At 40.9% G+C, this 22731-nt stretch overlaps 1 protein-coding gene and 1 long non-coding RNA gene across 2 annotated transcripts; one reads left to right on the top strand and one right to left on the bottom strand.

Annotated features, from left to right (window-relative positions):
• Positions 1-4777: 4777 nt before the first annotated feature.
• LOC140976094 (probable methyltransferase PMT9) lies at positions 4778-6954 on the bottom strand. Its single transcript, XM_073439976.1, has 4 exons — positions 6422-6954; positions 5889-6001; positions 5550-5770; positions 4778-5279 (listed from the first exon to the last, which is right to left on the bottom strand). The coding sequence occupies exons 1-4, from the start codon at positions 6618-6620 to the stop codon at positions 4967-4969; spliced, it is 846 nt and encodes a 281-aa protein (XP_073296077.1). The 5' UTR covers positions 6621-6954; the 3' UTR covers positions 4778-4966.
• An 8009-nt stretch (positions 6955-14963) lies between these two features.
• LOC140977883 (uncharacterized) lies at positions 14964-15639 on the top strand. The gene is made up of 3 exons (XR_012175461.1): positions 14964-14989; positions 15070-15206; positions 15281-15639. It is a non-coding gene; the product is annotated as an uncharacterized lncRNA (long non-coding RNA).
• Positions 15640-22731: the final 7092 nt, after the last annotated feature.

The raw sequence follows: 22731 nt of genomic DNA, 5'->3' as shown, positions 1-22731 counted from the left end.
TATTCGAGTCAGATAAGGTGGTTTTGTCGAAAAGTGGAATGTTTGTTGGCAAAGGGTATGTTTGTAATGGTTTATTCAAACTCAATGTGATGGCTATTAAGCCTGTGATGAATAAAGTTAATGCATTTGCTTACTTGCTTGAGTCTTCTTGTTTATGGCATGGTAGACTTGGACACGTTAATTATGATACAATTCGTAGACTAATTAACATGAAAAGCATTCCTGCATTCCAAATTGATAAACAACACAAATGTGAAACCTGTGTTGAGGCAAAACTAAAGAGATCATCTTTTCGAACTATTGAAAGAAATAGTGAACCACTTGATATAATTCACAGTGATGTATGTGATTTAAAAGGTGTACAAACTCGTGGTGGAAATAAATATTTCATTACTTTTGTTGACGATAGCACAAAATTTTGTTATGTGTATCTCCTCAAAAGTAAGGATGAAGCTATTGACAAATTTGTCCAATATAAGAGTGAAGTTGAAAATCAACTTAGCAATAAAATTAAGGTGCTAAGAAGTGATCGTGGAGGTGAATATGAATCACCATTTGCTGAGTTTTGTGCTCAACATGGTATCAAACACGAAAGAACTGCACCTTATTCTCCTCAGCAAAATGGCATTGCAGAGAGAAAGAATCGCACCCTGAAAGAAATGATGAATGCGTTGTTATTAAGTTCTGGTTTACCACAGAACATGTGGGGAGAAGCTGTTTTAACAGCAAATTACCTTTTAAATAAGGTGCCCCGAAAGAAGCAAGATAAAAGTCCATATGAGTTATGGAAAGGTAGAAGTCCTTCCTACCAATACTTGCGAGTGTGGGGGTGTCTTGCCAAGGTAGCAGTACCCACACCAAAGAAAGTAAAGATAGGACCAAAAACTGTGGATTGCATTTTCATTGGATATGCTCAAAACAGTAGTGCGTATCGTTTTCTTGTACATGAATCTCAAATACCTGATATTCACAAGAATACGATAATGGAATCAAGAAATGCTTCGTTCTTTGAACACATGTTTCCATACAAATCTAAGGAAGAACCAAGTTCATCCAAAAGATTGTATGAGACAATTGATAAAGAACAAGAGCTTGATCAAGATATTGAACCTAGACGTAGTAAGAGAGCTAGGACAGAGAAATCCTTTGGTCCGGATTTCATCACTTTCATGATGGAAAGTGAACCTCAAAGCTTCAAGGAAGCAATAAGTTCATCTGAGGGACCTCTATGGAAAGAGGCTATCAATTCCGAAATGGAATCCATTTTACAAAACCATACGTGGGAATTAGTAAATCTTCCTCCGGGAAGCAAACCGCTAGGCTGTAAATGGGTTTTCAAAAGGAAAATGAAATCAGATGGAACCATAGATAAGTATAAAGCTAGATTGGTAATTAAAGGTTACCATCAACGTGAAGGGCTTGATTACTTTGACACATATTCTCCTGTATCGAGAATAACCTCTATTCGTGTGATACTTGCGATTGCCGCCTTACGGAATCTTGAAGTACACCAAATGGACGTAAAGACAGCTTTTCTAAATGGAGATTTAGAAGAGGAAATTTACATGGAACAACCTGAGGGATTTTCTGCGATTGGGCAAGAAAATAAGGTATGTAAATTGGTGAAGTCTCTGTATGGCTTAAAACAAGCACCAAAGCAATGGCACGAAAAATTTGATAAAGCCATGATAGAAAGTGGATTTAAATTCAGTGAATGTGACAAATGTGTATACATAAAGAACACTGAAGTTGGATATGTCATTTTATGTCTTTACGTGGATGACATACTTATCATTGGTAGTAATGATAAGATGATTAAATCCACAAAGAGGTTATTGAACTCAAGATTTGACATGAAAGATTTGGGCTTAGCCGACGTAATCCTTGGAATTAAAATTCATAGAACATCAGAAGGGCTAGTCCTAAGTCAGTCACATTATGTTGACAAAATACTTGAGAAATTCAATAATGATGACTCTGCATTGGCTAGAACCCCGATAGACACAAGTCAGCATCTATCAAAGAATCGAGGTGAGACTATGTCTCAATTAGAATACTCTCGAGTCATTGGAAGTCTGATGTACTTAATGAGTTGTACAAGACCAGACATAGCTTATGCAGTAAGCAAATTGAGTAGATTCACGAGTAATCCAGGAGTTGAACACTGGAAAGCAATTATCAGATTGCTAAGATACTTAAGGTACACTCGCGATCATGGGCTGCACTATACCAGATATCCTGCTGTTATTGAAGGATACAGTGATGCAAATTGGATATCTGATATGAAAGACTCAAAATCTACAAGTGGATTTGTATTCACTTTAGGAGGTGCAGCAATTGCGTGGAAATCTTCTAAACAAACTGTAATAGCCAGATCCACGATGGAATCTGAGTTTATAGCTCTTGACAAGTGTGGTGAAGAGGTTGAATGGCTACGTCATTTTTTAGAAGATGTTCCAGGATGGGAAAAACCTGTGCCGGCTATATGCATACATTGTGATAGCCAATCTGCGATTGGAAGGGCACAAAATAACATGTATAATGGTAAGTCTAGGCATATACGTCGTAGACATAATACCATTAGACAACTACTCTCAACTGGAGTTATATCTGTTGACTATGTAAAGTCAAAGGATAATATAGCGGATCCGCTAACAAAAGGGTTAAACAGAGAGTTAGTTGCGAAAATGTCAAGGGGAATGGGGCTCAAGCCTATAGAATATATTGGTGTGAAGGAAAACCCAACCTACGCTGACTGGAGATCCCCAAGAACTAGGTTCAATGGGAAAACCTAATCGCACTGATTTGGTAGATCACTGTGGGGGTTATCCCTAGTCCGTTCCTATTATAAAACAGTGAATGTTGAGGATAAGCTTACGGCTTTTAATGATTCTGATAAGAAGCAATACAGAATCACCTATGTGAGAGAGAAGTGGGGCCGCTTCGAAGGAATTGCAGGGCTCAATTCTAGACCCTCTTGCAGAACCAGGCGTGTGTTCATGGCCAAAACGAACACAATCATGAGAACTGAATAGTATCAGGGAGAATCTTGTGTGAAGTATATCTTAATTTACATAAACGGCAGAACAGTTCAAGGACATCATATCTACTGGTCAGCTAGTAAAGCAAATATATTTCATGAGGGAAGGTTCAAAGGGTAACACCTACCTATCCTATGCAGGATTCAACTGTAGAACTTTGTCACCAAGATTTGTATCAATTTTCATTCATGTGGGGGATTGTTGGAAATTTTAATAAAAATTTAAAGGTTGAATAAAAAATTGTGTCTCATGAATGTGGGAGTGTCTTTTGGCTCTCCACATTCTTGAGTTAATTGAAGAGTTTTGACTCTTCATATTCTTGAGTTAATGGGAAGATTAATTGAGTTAATTAATCTTCCATTACTCTTGGTGTGCATTTTGTGGCTTATAAATAGTGGATTCATGTCCTCATTTCAAGTACATGAAATTTTCTCTCTTTCAAGCTCTCTCTTGCATTACATATTGTTATCTTTCCATTTGGCCTCTCGTAAAATCTCGGTGATAAAGTAACGGTACGTTTTCAGTTCGCCGTAGTAGTGTCTCGTGCTAAGTCACTGCTGGTTGTTCCGTTGTATCATGGGAAACAGACGTTCGCTGAAACCTCGAAGCACATATCGGAGAGGGCGAATCTGTTTTAAGGAAACTGTACATGCTACAGGCCTCGGTTTGGTTTTGTTTTCTTTTACATAATAGTCATACTGTAAACATCACACTTGTTTCGGTTATTACTTTATCTTTACAAGTTTGTTTTTACGCTACTGGTTTTAGCAATTTTTCTAACAAAAATCGACACAGAGGTAAAGACATGGAGTTAATTGATCAGGTGATATTCTATGTTTTGTATACAAATTGCATATACTTACTGTTAATAATGGTTTTAAAAACACATGTGCTCCAGTTCATAAATTTGGCTTTTGCTTTCCTGATTTTAAGCACTAGTACTGGTTCCTATGCGTTGTTCTTTTGTGCCGCGATTTGTTATAGATGCCAGCTTAATTTTCTTCACCAAAAAGAGACTACAATCTTCTTTTTAATAGTCGTATTTTGGATTGCATCCACATTTGTGTGGTTCGGCTCGAATCAATTTGCTTTTATAATATATTGAACTGATAATTTTACATCGGTGTAGAATGTTAAACTTGGGGACATAATTGTTGAAAAGAAATGAACATCTTGAAATATGATGTTGTACATATTATCAAAATTCAATTGTTTTTCTTGGATGTCACTTTGGGGATCGAAATGGTACAAACGCCAACTTTAAGCACTTGAAAATCCTTGTTTCAGTCCAGAAATTATGATAGAGACAGGGGTCCGTGTTATATAAAGTTTCTTGAATATCGTTAAGCCTTAAAGGGGGAAACGTGTACTCGCCTTGTGGAATACACTGGCAAAAAAAATGGAGTGAAAATACAAAATGTCGATCGCTTTTGATGTTATCGTTGTGCGCATGGATTTCTCGATAAATATTTCAATTTGCGGGTTTCGGGCTTTCTTTCCTCCGATGGTTTAAAGTGGAATCAAATACCACCATTAAATTGCATTTATACAAGTTTCTCCTGATTCGTTGTTTGGGCCAAATATTAAATTTTCCCAATCTGGGAGAGCCCATTTAAGGATTCTTCTCATTTTTTACGTGTGCATGTGTGGATCAGGGCATGTTTACATGTGCAATTTAGGTAGAACTTGAAAGTTGAGACAAGACGATAATAAAGGATTAGTACGTCAGTGAATGCTAGCAAAAAAGACCAGGTCCTTTGGTTAGGAGAAGAATAAGACCATCCAGGAGAACATATCAAAACCAAATTCTATAGTGCCTACACTTTTCAACGACATCCAAATTTCCAAGTTCATACACACTAAGAACTAACCTCAGCATCTAATCAAGAAATCAGTGATGAAAGGCACAGAACTCCGCACATTTTTTATGACACATGATTCTCATCCCACAATTTCTTTCTCGCAATTAACACTCTTTCATCACTTAAGGTGAGCGAATCGGCACTTGGTTCAACCTCTGATGACCATCCATCCCACTTTAAGGAAGCCAAGAATTTATGTACATAGCTGATGACAGCAGGCGAGTCTCGAATCACCACAAATCCTTCTGGCCTCAGTATTCGATCCATTTCAATAGGCAGATCCTGTGAGCTACAACCTCGGTCCCCAATCTGCGAGAATACAGACCAGGCATGTAGCAAGTCGTAGGTGCGTGGATAAGTTGAGAACGATTCACACCTGTGAGAGAGAGGAATACATACTGTATCAAGGGCCAACCACCTTGACTTTGAATTCCACATAACAAATAAACTATACGGTCAAGTTTTGAGATAGATCTCATTCATGGAGATTTTTGTTCCTAAAATATAGATATTAATAAATTGAACGACCCTTCAAATCTTGGCATCACTGACCAAGTAATTAATGGGCAAACCAATGGCCAGCTTGCAGGAGAATGTCAAAAGAGGATTTGATCAATTTACAAAAGTTAACGAAACAAAAGCCTACCAGTCATGAGCTGTTCCAATCAAGCCTCGATCGTATATGATCTTTAACTTGGATGATTCATTGACTGGAGCAACATTCATGACCCAAACATCCTTGTCATTTAGGGCAGCAGCAAATCCACCAAGATTTGAATTCATTTCCATGACATTTCTGAGTGAGTTCCTAAATATGACAGATTTCATCTGCTTCCAGTACTCGGCCACTCGATAATGCCATACATTCTGGATCACACAGTCATCAGATAAGTTGACACATACATCAGAACTACAGGAATTAAAAATACACTGTCATGAGACAACATTAATACGGAAGTGCATTCCATCGTTATAAAAGACTTGCCATGTCATTCTGAAATTCCTCGATACTGATACCAATTTCTTCTAGACGCGGTGGAGGTGCTGTGAGCCTTCGTGGCCAGGATTCTAGTCCACTCCCCTTTTCCCGGTGCATCTCTAATATCATAAAAATGTGGGTAATCAAGTGATTAAATGAAAAAAATGACACATTCATGATACCAGTTCAAAATATTATTACAATTCATTAAATGCAAAAGGAAAGAAAATATTACACCTAAAATTGATAACAAGGAGAAATATTACATGCAATCAAATCAATTAATTTTCTTTCTGGGTAATAGAACAACATGGTCCATCAACTTTAATTCCACACTAAAAATTGTTCATAGAAAAACTGGCGAACTATATGCACAAACAGCAGAGTCAGAAATTATTGCCATACAGAATTAAAAACTTCTTCCCATTTAGTTTGTCTGCTATCTACAGTTAAAGTATGATGAGGAAAATCAAGAATTCTGTCATCCTGCTTAGGTTGGAAGGTTTACTGATTGATGATTAACATTAATAAACGTGTACTCACTGAATATGGAGTGATGCATCCTTTCATAAGCACATTCCATGTCGTGTCTGGATCATCATCGGAACTACACATAAGTGGTAAAGTTCCTAGAGTTCTTTTCCTATAGCAACTATTACTTAAAGACTTGGCCCATATCACGGTTTGGTCTTTCCTTGCAACAACTCTCCAGCACATTCTTCGCAGAAGGTCGTGCATCAAGCTCCAAATTCTTTGATTTTCCACATCATGTGCATATGCTTCAGGTGAAGAGTAGACAAAATAGCCTCCTGGTCTGAGCAATCTGTCCAATTCCAGCAAAAGAATACCATCTCTTTGAAGCCAATCAATCCGACAGCGGGAACAGTGAGCCAATTCAAATGATCTGCTGGGATACGGCAATCATATAAGATCCAAGAGTCCAAATTTTAATTCGTCCATACCACAGGGTCTAATTTTTCCGTGGATCTCGAATATCTAAATCAGCTTTTGACCATTGGATCTAGCATTAGTTCTGCTATCAAGAACTAAAACGCGTGCGGATGACAAATCCTACACACATCAGTGGCGACTCCTAATATTGACCAAACCTAACGCACTGAATATTTTGTGTTGCCAATTGCCACCATTACAGCATCAAGGACTTTAAGACATTCTAACCTCTGGCTCCACATCAATGGCGACTCCTAGTGCTTCCAAAACATCTGCACTTCCACAAGCCGATGAACTTGATCTATTCCCTTGCTGTCACAAAGAAAATGCTTCAACATAGAAACTTTTGATGACAAATTTTTAGGTGATGCAAGAGGTGAGAAGTGAATAAAAAGACTGGTTTCTGAATTTTGTACTTTGAGGTTTGTTGTTTTAGAATGTAAATTTGAGACCAACGTCGGTGTCAACCAACCCCATCTCGGGGTGTGACACTTACTTTTTTTTTTTAAAATTATTATTATTAATTTTCAGATGTACTAATCTAAAAGTAATGACTTTTACAATATATAGCAAAAATATCACCAAATAAATTAAGGAATTGATAAAATATTTAGAGGTTTTCGATTCTAATTTAAAATCGGGGAAGAGTAAAAAAACATTTTTTTTAAAATTTTTTATATACATCTTTTGTGAATGACACTCCACCTCCCCCTTAGCCATCAAAAATTATGTATCTATGTTGCTATCACAAGGTGGGAACTAAGAAATACACAAGTTTGAAGAAATATGTTAAAAGGATGAATTTTGATGTCTAGTTGAGCATCCAAATGAGTTTAAAACATGTGTGATTTTTTATTTTATTTTATTTTTTAACTTTGTTCCACCATACATCTTTGTTGTAATATTACAATAATCTGACACAATTTATTGATCATCTAAAGGCCTTTGACCGCTCTGATTGCCAATATTATTTTTTCTACACATACAAAACTTGTCCATATACCCATTCTTGATTTAAAGATATTAATTTACCGATAAACTAATAGTACTAGCTAGTGGGTTTTATGATCAAAATACGAGTCTTGATCTCAAAACCAACAAATATATTGCCCATAAAGCCACGTCTATCAAGTCAATCTGATTTTAGATGTAATAATAGTACATTTTATATTTGATGTTTATTCAAAAAGCAAAACCATGATCCCTTTCAAGAGCCTTACATGGCATAACCATGACATACATGTTAAATAGAAAAATAAATGTTTTGAAGAATGACTAATGCACACTAGGCAACTCTGATCAAACTTTTTAGGCAGCTCTGATCAAACTTTTAGATCATAGAACGTTTGGAACTTCATTCTCTTCCTGTGTGAAAGTATATGCCCACGTTGACACTATCTTCATGCTGGTTCATTTCAATTGACATTCTCCCACCAAGAAAATTGATAAGAAATGGAATTATGTGATAGATAATACCGCTCAACAGTCTGAGAAGTAGAGAATGAATATGATATCAACCTTTAAGTTGTATGGAGGCAATACACCACAAAGAAAAAGAGTTGAGAAGGAATTACAAGATGTGCATGATACGGATTTACTGGAAGCCGGAGCACCCCTTGACGTCGAGTGAAATGAATGTCAATGTTTAAGTTGAAGTAAATAATTATGTATAATATGATGTTTAATATTCATTCGAAATTGACAATCAACATTCATAATCAAGAACAAAAGCACTAATGTATTTATTTCACGATAATAGCACCACCATAGATGAGTCACAACCAAAACTCTCATTTACATTAGATAAATTATTGAATAGTAAATTGATGAGTCCTAACGGAAGTTAAACCAAAAGTGATACAAGGTTTTCTTGCCTATATAGAGCTAAGCACTTGCACAACATACCATTACCTAGTTCTTATAACTTATCAACTTTTTATCAGCGACATATTTGAGTGAGTGTTGATTAAATCTCTCTCTCATTCATGAGATGCCCGAATTCATCCTGAATCTTTTTCCTTGTTTCAATCTCTATCTTCTTGATTGGCGAGAGTTCATGAGGTGGTTCAGCTCCAGGTTCAGTCTTCATAAGATTCTTGTGCAAATATATAGCAATGTTCACAGTGGCTTTAGTGACAATAGAAAAAACTATTGCAAACCTCGTAAAGGGCATTGAGTTCAACATCGAGTCAGCTGCAAAAACAATCGATACGCTACAACAAATAAGATTGATTTCGTGGATTTGGAAAAAAGTAGGTAGCAAATATTATACTCATGTTTTACGATGCACTACCAAAACCACACCCACATTCTCGCCAATATGGGCATTACTTTTCCGGGGGGGGAGGGAGGGGGGGAAACGACAGCTTTTACAATAAGAAATCCTAAAATATCTCCATTAGCACACTTTTTGCTTACCGTAACTCCTAAATTGCCAAAAAAGATTTGATTTCCTTCAATAAATATGATGGAGGCCACACAGAAAAAGAGTTGAGAAACGATTATGATAAGAGGAACTGTGATGAAACTCGACAAGAGCCTTCTGTAAAATTAACAAAAACAAAAAAAGCCAGTCGGCAATTTGTAAAGATAATCCAGAAATTTCTGACCCCTCTCTCTAGCCGTCACGAACCCTAATCTCCAATTGTTTTCTGGGGAATTTTTGGGCTACTCTATAAAAATAATGAATAAATAAAGGAGAATCTTATTATATATCTATACTAATTCCCAGCCCAATACGAGCCCATAAATGTTAGTCCAATTTTACTGCTATGACAAGGCCATTATATATCTATACTAATTCCTAGCCCAACATTTGCCCAATAAAATGTTGTCCAATTCTATGATGATTGTTTTCACAAGCCCATCAACAGGATTCCGAGAGTATATATACCCTCTGCACCCGCATCACACCAAATACAAATTAGTATATTAAATTAATTATTCATACAAATTATTACACCATAATCTTTAAATTAAAGACTTTATTTTTGGGAAAACAAAGAAGGAGACGTTTGGAATGTAACAAAGTAAAATAATGGGTTCATGCACTCAAAACTACATGCTCCCAACTACTCGATATATTAATTCGAAGCACGACAGCTAAATAGATTTCTCAACATTTTGGGTTCAAAGTCAAGAAAATATAGTTTTTATTATTATTATTATTATTATTATTATTATTATTATTATTATTATTATTATTATTATTATTATTTACGTATTATTATACGAAATAATTCAAGTCTTCATATCCACATAGCATAGATGTCGACACTTTATTTTCTACTGGAAATAGTCAAATTATTCATGTATCAAAATTCGAAAATGAAAATTTTCCACTTTTTTATTGTTCTTAATGTATAATATTAATTATCCTTTGTTTTTGTCATTTTTTACCTTATCCAACTTCTCAACTTATAAATTTGAGCCATCACTTCTTAATATATGTACTGTGAAGTCGTTTTTAACCTTATTAGAAAAGAATTCCATATTTCATTTTTACACCATAATCTCCCCAACTTTCACATGCATTATACATACCCTACTATTTTTGTTGTTTTTCTCAACATGTACAATTTGAATATCTGTTACAATTCTGATTATAATAAGATATGCAATAAAAATTCAGAAAATTGACATTATACAATCATATAAATAAATGATGCGGAGTATGTATTTCATTTTTTAGTATGATCAATTACGAGAGAGCCACCGTCGCTGTTCTTTTTTAAGGAAGATGTGGATTCAAACCCACGTAAAAGCGAAAAATAATCATTCACTTTCATCTCACCCCTGGTTATGTTAAAAAAGAATTATTTGTAAAGTCAACCTCTTGATTTAAGAATGGGTAGTTCATTGATATTGTGCATAATTAGTTTTTGGGGTTTTCCAAATTGTTCATTAATTTGTTGATAATAGGTACCGCGTGAAGTGGAAAGCACATCATAATTTTAGTTACCTGAGAATTAATTACTACTAGTGACGTGTTTAAGAAACAAAAAACAGGTAAATGAGGATCGAAGTGACGTCGTTTTAAATCCTCAGACTCAATTTGAAGGAATCTAACAATCATTAGATAAGATACCAACCTAATCAATGAAATTAGACTTTTAGTGAATTTAAATGGTTGTGGAATTTTTATATAATAATAAAATCATTTAAATTAATATTTAGATGGTTAGTCTGAGTTAGCATTTACATAGTTTTCGTGAAGACTTCAATTATTGATAAATTAGTTGAGGTAGATAGAGATCAGTTATTTTCGCGATGTCTGACATAATGTATCTCATGGTCATATGCATGATTTATTTGCTATTTGTTGATTTTTGTGGTATTATACGTTGAGTCGCATATTATCAGTTGGTAATTGATGTACAAAATAAAATAAAATATTTCTTTTGTCAACACACATTTTTATTTTAGTTAGACACATCAATACCATTAAACATATCATATTGATCACGTCTCTTATTGAGATCTAGTTATATGTCGTTTGAGATTCGTATATATATACGATATGATATTGTGTGATGAAGATTTTTGTTACCTCGATTCTGTCCGACTTAGGTAGTTGCTGCCTTCGAGGCTGGACATATCCCAGACACAATCCGTTGAGTCGTGGACCAGCTCGAGCATATCATGTATTATTGTTGATATTGATCATTTGACTACTAATATCTTGATACATTGCACATATTCACGCATGACATCATTGCATTTTTATGTCATATGTTGTAGTTTCTGACTCCTGAGAAGGGGTTGTCGTGTATTTTGTGATTGAACATGACAAGTGATACAAGTGGTTCGACCTCATGTGCTCGAGATGAAACGTCAGGAAGTACCAGAGCTTCTTGAGAGTGGATTCAATTGTATTTAGGCACTGCATAGTATTCGCGTCTCTCAAATATTTTAGGTATATATTTTGAGGGTTGTATTGTGTTATTTTCGAGCCTTTTCAACTATAATATTTTTGATTTTTATATGTCATGATCGTGTCTCGTCGGTACTTGTTTATGTTGTTGTGTTTATTGATGACATATATCTTTATTTTGAATATTTGATTTTCTGGTTTGTGCTATTTACGGGTAGGTCACACAGAAAATTTTATAGGTCAAAACAAAATTTTTTAACTCATTTTTCCATTGTTTACCGATTAATAATGATCATGATTACGATAACGAGTTTCACAACATTTTTACTGGTTTCAATTATTTTTATTTATTATTTTGTAACTAAGTTATATAAATTGTTTTGCGCGTATTGTTCTAAATGAATGAAAATCTAAAATGAAAAGTTTGTGAAAGGGGGAAAAAGTGTGTGCGGTGTTCCTTAACACTGGTGTGAAATACCCAACTTTCGAGGATGCAAGGATCTCTTTCTTTTCTTTTGAGGATGCATGGATCTGTTTCTTTTCTTTTTTAATTTGTATTGTTGTTCAATTTTGTATTTAATTTGATAAATCATTATTTTAATTTTTATCATGTTTTTATATTTTTTCGAACAAAATGTTATTCTATGAATTGAATCACATTATATAAAGAGTAAAAAAATATTTTTATTATATAAAATTTGGACTTGCTTTATAACAAACTTATATAAAAGAGATAATTAAAGCAGAAGTAATGGAAGTTTTTTTATCACCAAAAATAATGAAATGAGACAGAGATATTTAAAATGTCGATCATCTTTATTTTGTCGATTGTCTATTATTTGAAGCATGCAACAATGTTAGTCCTCGACTTCAGCTCGTTTTCGATCAATGCGGGGAAAACAGAGCAAAAAACGTTTGGCAATTCAACGAGAACTATACCGAGGCCATTGCATCAATCCAGATGGAATCATGGAAATCAAATTTTCCAGTGGACAAGCGGGCTTTTGCAGCCTGATCGCGTGTTTGTTTTGGCTCAATGCATGGAGGATTTGTCGAGAGAAGAATGCGAATATTGCTTTACGTCCATCAATAAGCAGATTCCGGGCTGCCTTCCTCATAACTGCCCCCGTATTTTCTGTGATGGCTGCTTCTATGCTTCATGAGGGTTGAAAACTATAGCTTTTTTCATGAATCGTTATCAAAACATGGTTCTGAGGTGATTTCAAGATTACCCTTTATTGTTGTCGCATTTTCGAAAAGGAATTGTGAAGCTGAACGTTACCATATTCTGTCATGTCTCTGCATGGATGATGTCAAATAGTTCAAATGGCCTAGTTTTGCTTCCAGTTCCTGTTGTTTTCCTTTTCTTTCATGATCTAATTATGATTAATTTCCAATTTTCCTTGCATATCATCCCTAGTGACGAGATGTAGCGATGCCAAGGACAGCAGTGGTCGGACTTTCAAGAATCTTGTGACAAGAATGATGGATAAGTTAGTGCAGAAGGCACCGGAAAACCGAGGTTATGCACAAGTGCAAAAAACATCTGATGACTTAATATCGGCATACGGAATGGCAAATTGCTGGACAACTGTGAGTCAAAGTTCACGCACTGAATGCCTCACAAGTCCTAGCATAGGAATCTAAAAATGGTTGCCCTAGATTGAAGCACGAGTTCTGCGCGTCGGTTGCTACTTACGTTACTCGGATTCTGAGTTTGTCAATGAGCCAGAATCGTCCTCAAGTAAAGGTCGGTTATGCTCAGTTTAGATATTGCTCCGGTTTCCATTTATGACATCAAAGGCACTAATGCATCAAATTTTATACGCAGAAGCTGTTTTCTTTCTTTCAGCAATTATCGGCTCGGTTGGGATATGCCTCACAGCAAATCTCCTAGGACACTTTTGTCTACAACTGTCTATAAGAAACGAGTCACACTACACGGGAAACAATAAAATGGTATATATGCAGCATTTTATGTTTGATTTTTTTGCTGGCAATATATCTCTTCGTTATTTTTAAGCTATAACAATGTCAAACAAATTTAGCCTGTAAAATTCTCAAAGAATCCTGTGCTCTAAAGGCATGCAGGTGGTATCAAATGCCATCAACAGAATCTTGCAATTCAAGTATTCAACATTAGAAAAAAGCTACAGAAAAACTTCAATGACTCCCACAAGATTGGCCAAGGAGGATAAGTATTTAAGGAGTATATTTTTCTGCATTACCCTTCGCACTTGCAAATACGCAAAGGGTTTTATCAACTAATTTCCTCTGTTTCCCTGAGGTATTATGGTACCTTAATAGATGGCCGAGAAATCACCATAAAACATCTGTTTCTAACAGAGACACTCAAAATCAAGAAATAAGCAATGAGATAGACATTATAGGACAAGCCCATCATCCAACTTTGGTTCGGTTTCTTGGTTATTGCTTCACATATACTAATGGATACCTTGTCTATGAATACCTTCCAAACAAAAGCCTGGACCTCATATTATTCGGTAAGCCAAACATGATTAATTGATGTTTACTCAATATCTCCTTTGCAAAAAATAAGGTTGTTGATGCGATCCGGGTGAAATGGACGAGCTGGGTAAGGAGCTCCAACGGATCTGCTATCAAGATAATGAAGGAAATAAGAGCAAGGGAGAGTATATCTGTGATGAAGATATATCTCTGTAATATGGCTCCAGCTGTAACCTGCACACAAGGAGATGAACTCGTGAATGGGCGCCGGAGGGGTGTCCGGCGTGGCCACTCCGATGCTTAAGTCAGCAGGTGTAAAAGAGGAAGCTCTTTAGAGAAAATATTGCTGCTGGTATGAATAGGTGTGTGCACCTGTGTTTAATGTAGAATGAACCTGATATTTATAGTAGGAGATGTGATGATGACCTCGTTCTGCGTGCTACCTACTAATTATAGTAGGGCGGCTATATTCTGACATGTCAAATCATACACTAGTCACATCCCGCCTGTCTGACTTTGTCAACCACTTGGATTATTGTCAGAGATAGGACGGTCGCCCACATCCTATTCTGCTAGTGTACTCGAGTGCGGTGCTCATATCGAGGTGGCCCGGTTAGAATACCTACCGGGGGATTATATAAGAGCCCGGGCATCTGGTTGCCCGGGGAGTAGAGCCCGGACTTGCACCTGCCCGGCTTCAGAAGAATCCATCCTGCAGATTGACCCTGATTTGGGAATCCATCTGATATCCCGGGTCATCCATGACCCGGGCTCTTACAGGGGTATCAGACCTCACCACTACATTGCCTAGCAAGTCTGTGATATCTTCTTTAGTTTTGACTTTTGAGATTTCAGTGCCACTAACATTGCTGAATTTATATTTTTGTATTATAGGGTCTTGAAGAGCTGGATAGATGATCCAAATGACATAGTACATAAAAGAAGAAAAGTCCCCCACACTCTTTTGCGTGCTTGGAGAGCTAATAAATTGTGCCATATCCCTCTATATTTCTTAGATCCTTTGATCCACAGTGAGGTCACCTCGTCATTTGATATCTCCTGCAAACCCTGATTTAATGCTTTCTTAAATGTACTTTTTGGACAGGTATCCCAACAGATCATGGTCCTATTCATAACAAAGATTATGACACCTACACAGGACCAATTGCTGATGTAGTGAGCGAAGATTATGTCAACTCCGGCAGTATAATTGGGATTCAAGAACAGATTCAGGATGAAAGATCTCCTCTCACACCGGTGTCTCGCGAACGAACTCCAATTGCTCCTGGAACACCCGTTGCTCATTTGAACAATTTGAGATCACATGAGATCAGAGCAGTCGCCGATTCAGATATCTTAAAGCCCACAAGTTAACGTGAAAGCTTAGAACAACAACCATTGGAATTTATTATTGCTTTCCCAGATGAGGTGTGATATTTTTTATCTGATGAGATGATTTTTACCCACAAATTGTCATTGATGAGATGATTTTATTTTGTGTTGTTTTGTTTCTAGCTAGGTTCTTTTGACAACTTAATGACAATTAGTGCAACATGTAAATTGGCTCTACAAATATATATATATGGATCCATTCAAATTTCAGATCAAAGATTATATAAGCCAGAAATACTAACGATCACATATGTTTTTTTAAAACAATTCGATCAAAGATTATATAAGCCAGAAATACTAACGATCACGATTATATAAGCCACAAATAATACTAACGATCACATATGTTTTTTTAAAAACAATTCGATCAAAGATTATATAAGCCAGAAATACTAACGATCACGATTATATAAGCCACAAATACTAACGATCACGATTATATAAGCCAGAAATACTAACGATCACATATGTGTTTTTAAAACAATTCTTATCTGTAAGTATATGCAATTTGTATATAATAAAACCGTCGCTAATATTGCGACTGTTCGAACAAAACCGTCACCATTTTGTGCGACGGGTTTTTTGACCGTTGCCTTTGGCGACGTTTATATTTAAGTCAGTCGGCCGTCGCCATGTGCGACGGTAAAATACAAGACCGTCGCAATATTCGGTTATAGAAAAATTGTCGCTGGCAGGGGGCGAGCACACGCAGGGCGAGGATGAGAGCTTGTGGGCGAGGCTGGCAAGGGACGATCGTGCTCATGGCTAAGGCGAAGGCGAGGCTGGCAGGGGGCGAGGGCTGGCGAGACTATGTGGCGAGAGGTGAGAAGATCAACTGCGAGGCGAGACTGGCGGTGCTAGGGCGAGAGGAGAGGGAACAGCAGGGCAAGGGGGTGCTGTGTGTGGGCGAGGGCTCGCGAAGGACGACGGGGCAAAGAAGAGGTGGGCGAGGCACTGTCTAGGCGAGATGGGGGCTTGGGGGCGACGCCCCTGAAAGCTCTTCAGAAACCAAGGGCTACGGGCGAAGGGCGAGTGCCAGGGCGTGCGAGGGTGTGCTGGGTGAATGTGGTGATTAGCAAGGGGCGAGGGCTTTCGAGAGGGCCAGGGCGAGGCTGGTAGGGGGCGTGCACATGCACGGCAAGGATGAGGGCTTGTGGGCGAGGCTGGCAGGGGGCGAGCACACGCAGGGCGAGGATGAGGGCTTGTGGGCGAGGCTGGCAAGGGGCAAGCGTACGCAAGGCTAAGGCGAGGGCGAGGCTGGCAGGGGGCGAGCGCTCGCGGGGCGAGGGCTGGCGAGACTATGTGGCGAGAGGTGAGGAGATCGGCTGTGAGGCGAGACTGGCCGTGCTAGGGCGAGAGGAGAGGGCACAACAGGGCGAGGTGGCGCTGTGTGTGGACGAGGGCTCGCGAAGGACGACGGGGCAAAGCAGAGGTGGGCGAGGCGATGTACAGCAGTGGGCGAGGCATTGTCTAGGTGAGATGGGGCAAGGCGCTGGCATGGAGCGAGGGCGAGATGAAGAGGCGGCGGGTTGCTGCGGGCGAGGGTGAGGCTTTGACGTGGGTGAGGGAAGATGAGGTTGGCAGCGCAAGGCGAGGGCTAGGAGTGGATATGGAGCGGCGAGGAGAGAGGCGAGGGCTGTGGTGCGGGCGTGTGGCGAGGAGGCTGTGCGAAGGGCGAAGGCTGCTGGCGAGGTTGTGCGAGGAGCGGCTGCTGGCGAGGAGGGTCGAGAATGCAAGGGCGAGGGCGTGGCTGTGGAGTGGGCGAGGGAGTGCAATGGCGAGGGAGAAGGAGGGGCGTACGAAGTAGAGAGGCGGGTGTGGCTGCGAAGGGGTGAGGATGAGATAGGCAAGACGGGGCAACGAGTCGAGGCAGTGAGCAGCAGAGGAAAACTGCATAATTCACGCCTTGTAAACCGAGGACAACACAATAAATCGAACTTCAAACCTACGATTCAGTTCGACTCGGGAGGGGCAGACTGGTGATATCCCATGGATGGGCCCACTACCCCTGGCCCATCCCTAGCCCAAATAGAAGACAGGGCCAATCAAGGGCCCAGGTATTCTCTTATAAATACCAGGTTTGAGCGTATGATAATGCATTCACTATATTACTTTTTCAGCAACACCCTTAGATGTTCCCCCTTATATCCTCAGTCTCTGACTTGAGCGTCGGAGGGGCTACGTCAGGATACTCTCCTGGCCCCCTTCTAATGGTTTTATTCGTGATTTCAGGCTCAGGACAATTTCGAAACCTGCGTCTGGACTAGTGACACTTGCTGGAATCGGACCATAAATTCTCCGTGAGTATCAAAGTTTATAACTGGAACTGGGCGAGGTGCCACTTAAATTGTCAGGAAACTGAAGCAAATACATTCAAATTAACTTGTAATCAAGAATAAATACCTCCTTGAACGAACCCGAGTGTGTGGAATCTTCGGAAGGTTAAAAAAGAACATTTTATATTTTACATATTGGCTCTGAACTTCCCGCCATCTGACAAGGTGAGATATTCGTGCGTGTAACAGAAAAACAGGTAAATGTATCTATATATACAGAACCGATCAGATGTTTTAAAAAATAAAGAAAATGAGCATTCTTCAGGCACTGAAGCTATTATGGCTTCTCCGTAAATCATTCCCTAATGACAAGAAAAAATATTGGGATGTCACTATTGGTGCAGTGGTTTTGGTTGATTCGAGTATTTCTATCAGATCTGGCTTGAAAGACATCATGAATGAAAAGGCTAGGGCGGCGAAGGAGGAGGAGAGGGACGATTTGGCCAGAACCATGCTGGAGAAGACGACGGAATATGTCGAGCTTAAACAATTTCACATTGAAGTCACAAAAAAAATCTTGGAGTAACAGTTGAAGCAAAAAGTAGAAGACAGAGGTGATCGATGGCAAAAAGTAGAAGACAGAGGTGATCGATGGCTTACTTCTCTGCTGTTCCACACAATATTTTTTATTCTTATTGAACTGTTCCCATATGTAGCTTGGCATTACTTCTGCACAGTCATATGTAGCTTGGCATATACTTCTGCACGGTTTTTTATAATACATGCGATCAAACTTCTCGAGTCTTCAAATTATTATTAGTTTAACCATTTAATCACCCGAACACTTTTTTAAAATGAAAAATTATATTTGTGTAAAAAAACTTATTAGAAAATTTTAAATTTAATTCTTGATACTCACGGAAAATTTAGGGTCCGATCCCAGCAAGCGTCACTAGTTCATAGGCGGGTTTCAAAATTACCCTGGGCAAAAAAATCACAAATAAGACCGTTAGAAGGGGGCCAGGAGGGTGTCCTAGCGTAGCCCCTCCGACGCTCAAGTCAGAGACTTATGATATATGGTGGGAGCAGCTAAGGATGCTGCCGAAAAATAATATAATGAATGAATCAACTGAACACTCAAACATGATATTTATAGGAGAATATCTGGGCCCTTGATGGGATTGTCTTCCATTTGGGCTTGGGATGAGGCAGGGGTAGTAGGCCCATCCATGGGATATCACCAGTCTCCCTCTCCCGAGTCGAACTGAATCGCAGGTTCGAAGTTCGATTAGTTGCGCTGTTCTCGGGTTACCGAGTACGAGTTGTGCATTTTATTTCCGTCATCTGTCAGTCTCCAAAAATTTGAAAACAAATCAAGTCGCAATCCTGCTGCAAACGGAAAGATATCAAATCAAATCGCAATCTCCTCCTGATTGGTAAGATTTGGTATGGGCTCTCTCTATAAATATAGGTTCCCTCCTCACTCCATTCTCACTTCTCCCACAAAGAATTTCCTCTGCAATTTACTCACCAGCTCTCTCCCGCCTACGCTCAATGCGCTTGCTCCATCACCCTGCCCACGCCTCGCCCGAGCGCGCACCTCTTTTGCTCAGCCGCCCGCGCGTCCTACGCCCTCGCCTGCCAGCCTACAGTACCGAAGCCTCGCCCTCGCCCCCACCCGACAGCCCTCGCGCCCCTCCACAAAGCCTTGCCGCAAGCCCTCGTCACGCGCGCCTGCTCGCCCAGCCGAGCACACACTCGAGACCTCGCCTGTACGCCCACGCCGAGCACACACTCGAGACCTCGCCTACACGCCCACGTCGAGACCTCGCCGTGCGCGCCTGCTCGCCCAGCCGAGCACTCGCCCTGTCGCGCGCACACGCCGCCCACCGCACGCTAGCCCTTGCACTCACGCCTGCTCGCCCAGCCGCGTGCACACGCCGCCCACCGCACGCTAGCCCTTTCACGCACGCCTCGCCCCAGCCGAGGCCACCGCTTCACCAAGTGCTCGACCGGCGCGCCCTCGCCCCGCACGAGCGCGCCTCGCCCTCGCCAAGCGCCACGTTCGCCCAGCGCCCCCAGCTCGCCCAGCGCTCCTCCACGCTCGCTTGACGCCGCTTCTCCTCGCCCAAGCGAGTGCCACGCTCGCCCTCTCCAGCTCGCCTCGCCCCAGCCGAGCCCACCGCCTCGCCAAGTGCTCGCCAGGCACGCCCTCTCCTCGCACGAGCGCGCCTCGCCCTTGCCGAGCACCACGCTCGCCCAGCGCCCCCAGCTCGCCCAGCGCCTGCTCGCCCGAGCGCCCCTCCACGCTCGTCTGACGCCACTTCTCCTCGCCCAAGCGAGTGCCACGCTCGCCCTCTCCCGCTCGCATCGCCCCAGTCGAGCCCACCGCCTCGCCAAGTGCTCGCCCGGCGAGCCCTCGCCCCGCACGAGCACGCCTCGCCCTCGCCAAGTGCCACGCTCGCCGAGCGCCCCCAGCTCGCCCATCGCCTGCTCGCCCGAGCGGCCCTCCACGCTCGCCCGACGCCGAGCGCTCGCTTTCGTGATCTTACTTCTTGGGTATTTTTCCTCTGCTAATCCGGGTCAGTTGCCTCCTTTTCTTGTTTGATTATCCATAACACTTATGTCTTCTTCCGATTCCGAGTCTAGTTCTTCGGGTGGTTCCGAGAGGTCCAGCGGGTCTAGCGAGTCTAGGATTTCCCTAGTTGACCTTGAATTTATCCCTGATTCCCATGAGGAGAAAGCCACCACCCACAGTCGTCCTGGTAAGGAAGTTCGTCACGTGACCGAACAAGTGAACATATCTGAAGCAGATAACTTATGGTATGATCACTTGTCATCCCACATCCCTCCTGGTAGCGAGTCAAAACTTAGGACTTTGTGGCATATTCCATCCTCCCACCAGATCATCATTCCTAGCCCAGAGGACCGGCCCTATCTAGCCCCTAAGGGTTGTTATACCTTCTTTCAGCATCATTTTGATGCAGGTCTTCGCTTCCCCTTGTGCGATTTCTTCCAGGAATTGAGCAAGTACTATCAGGTGCATTTAGGTTTACTCACGCCCAATGCTTTCCGTTTGATAAGCTGTTTTGCTGTGTTATTTCGGGCCCTAGACCTCCCTTTGAATTGCACCACTTTCTCCTACTTCTTAGTTCTGTCCAGATCAAAAGAGGGACCTTTCTACGTGAGCTCTCGGTCTAGTCATAAAATTTTTGACGGGGCTCCCAGTCATGTGAAGGATTGAAAAAAATACTTCTTCTTCATTCAGCCTCCCAAGGATTTGACTTGTTCCACAGATTGGTACCCTAATTTCACCAAGCCTAAGCTTTCCAAGGGGTACAAGAAAGATAAGGAATATCTGCGTATAATGAGGGTGCTAGGGGACCGATGTTTTAGCATTCCCCAACTCCTGTCTGAAGATCTTATGTGCCATGCCGGGTTAAGTCCCGCGAAAATTAAGCTTAAGGAAAATGCTGGTAGATACTCTCCCTTTTCATGTTTTTCGTTTTTTTTTTTTGCTTATTATGTTACTTGATAACATTCTTATCATGATGTCGGGGGTAGCTGCTGGTATTTTCAACGCTGCACTGTTGAAGCGCTGGACAAACTCCCGTAAAGTTTCAGCCTCTTGTTGTTTCATCACGAACATGCTCAAATAATTTTTCTGGTGCCTCTTGCTGCTGGCAAATCGGTGCAAGAAAGCTGTAGCAAAATCTTCGAAAGACTGTATGGAGTTGGGCTGCAGGGTATTAAACCATTGTTGGGCTGACCTCACCAACGTGCCGAGAACCACCCTGCACCTGACTCCATCCGAATATTGATGCACCAGAGCCGCATTCTCAAATCTCCCCAAGTGTTCTTCGGGGTCTGTATGTCCGTCATATTCTCCAACGTTTGACTGTCGGAAATTTGGAGGAAGCCCTACTTCCAAGATGGCTAGTGAAAAAGGGCTTCATCTCTTGGGTACCGGCGCCCTGCTTCCTACCTGCTCCCTCAACCTCCGTATCTCCTTCCACATCTCCCCCATCTCACTAATCTCCCCACTTTGGAGGGGTTGCGTCTCTTCAACCCCGCTCTAGTGCACTTCAACATTTTCCTCACGCTCCTGACGGGCGGCCTGTTCCTCTACAAACACAGACTCTTGATTCATTTTCATGGCCTCATCCACTGTCCGGGTGATAAATTGTCCCAACTGCTCCAGGGTCAAGTTCCCCACGTTCTCATTGGGACGAGTTTGCTCGACCCTTGTCTCGTGGCGAGGCTGTTCAGTTTTTGTCCTTGACGAGGTTGTTCTTGTCTCGTCTCAAGATGCGGTTGCTCCTGCTTTGTCTCAACATGAGATTGCTCGAGTCCCATCTGAGGGCGCGATGATGCTAAGTTAGCTCTTCTACCCCCTCTCTTGCTTACCATCTCTACGTCCCAACTCAGAATTCCAATTGACGGCGCCAAGTGATACACACGGGAAATTTAGGGTCCGATCCCAGCAAGCGTCACTAGTTCAGACGCGGGTTTCAAAATTATCCTAGGCTTCAAAATCACAAATAAGACCGTTGAAGGGGGCCAGGAGGGTGTCCTGGCGTAGCCCTTCCGACGCTCAAGTCAGAGACTGAGGATATATGGTGGGAGCAGCCAAGGGTGCTGCCGAAAAATAATATAATGAATGAATCAACTGAACACTTAAACCTGATATTTATAGGAAAATACCTGGGCCCTTGATGGGCTTGTCTTCCATTTGGGCTTGGGATGGGCCAGGGGTAGTGGGCCCATCCATGGGTATCAGTTCTATTTCACAAATTTAATTTTTCATGGATCGTGACGATGGAATCGATTGCGATGATGAGGAAGTCGATGTTCTTCAGGAATCGTTCGATTCGTCTCTTGAGATTGA

The sequence above is a fragment of the Primulina huaijiensis genome, chromosome 5 (genome assembly GCF_012295235.1).
Source record: "Primulina huaijiensis isolate GDHJ02 chromosome 5, ASM1229523v2, whole genome shotgun sequence".
Lineage (NCBI taxonomy): Eukaryota > Viridiplantae > Streptophyta > Magnoliopsida > Lamiales > Gesneriaceae > Primulina > Primulina huaijiensis.
Note: the sequence above shows the minus strand (reverse complement) of the source record. Positions and strands in the feature narration are given on the sequence as shown.

Bases quoted from the DNA above. Each gene is read 5' to 3' on its own strand.
- LOC140976094 (XM_073439976.1), bottom strand. From the start codon at position 6,620: ATGCACGACCTTCTGCGAAGAATGTGCTGGAGAGTTGTTGCAAGGAAA. The intron at 6,002-6,421 runs GTACACGTTTAT...TTATGATATTAG, and splicing joins CATCACTCCATATTCAGTGA to AGATGCACCGGGAAAAGGGG. The intron at 5,280-5,549 runs GTAGGCTTTTGT...TCTCTCTCACAG, and splicing joins ATTGGAACAGCTCATGACTG to GTGTGAATCGTTCTCAACTT.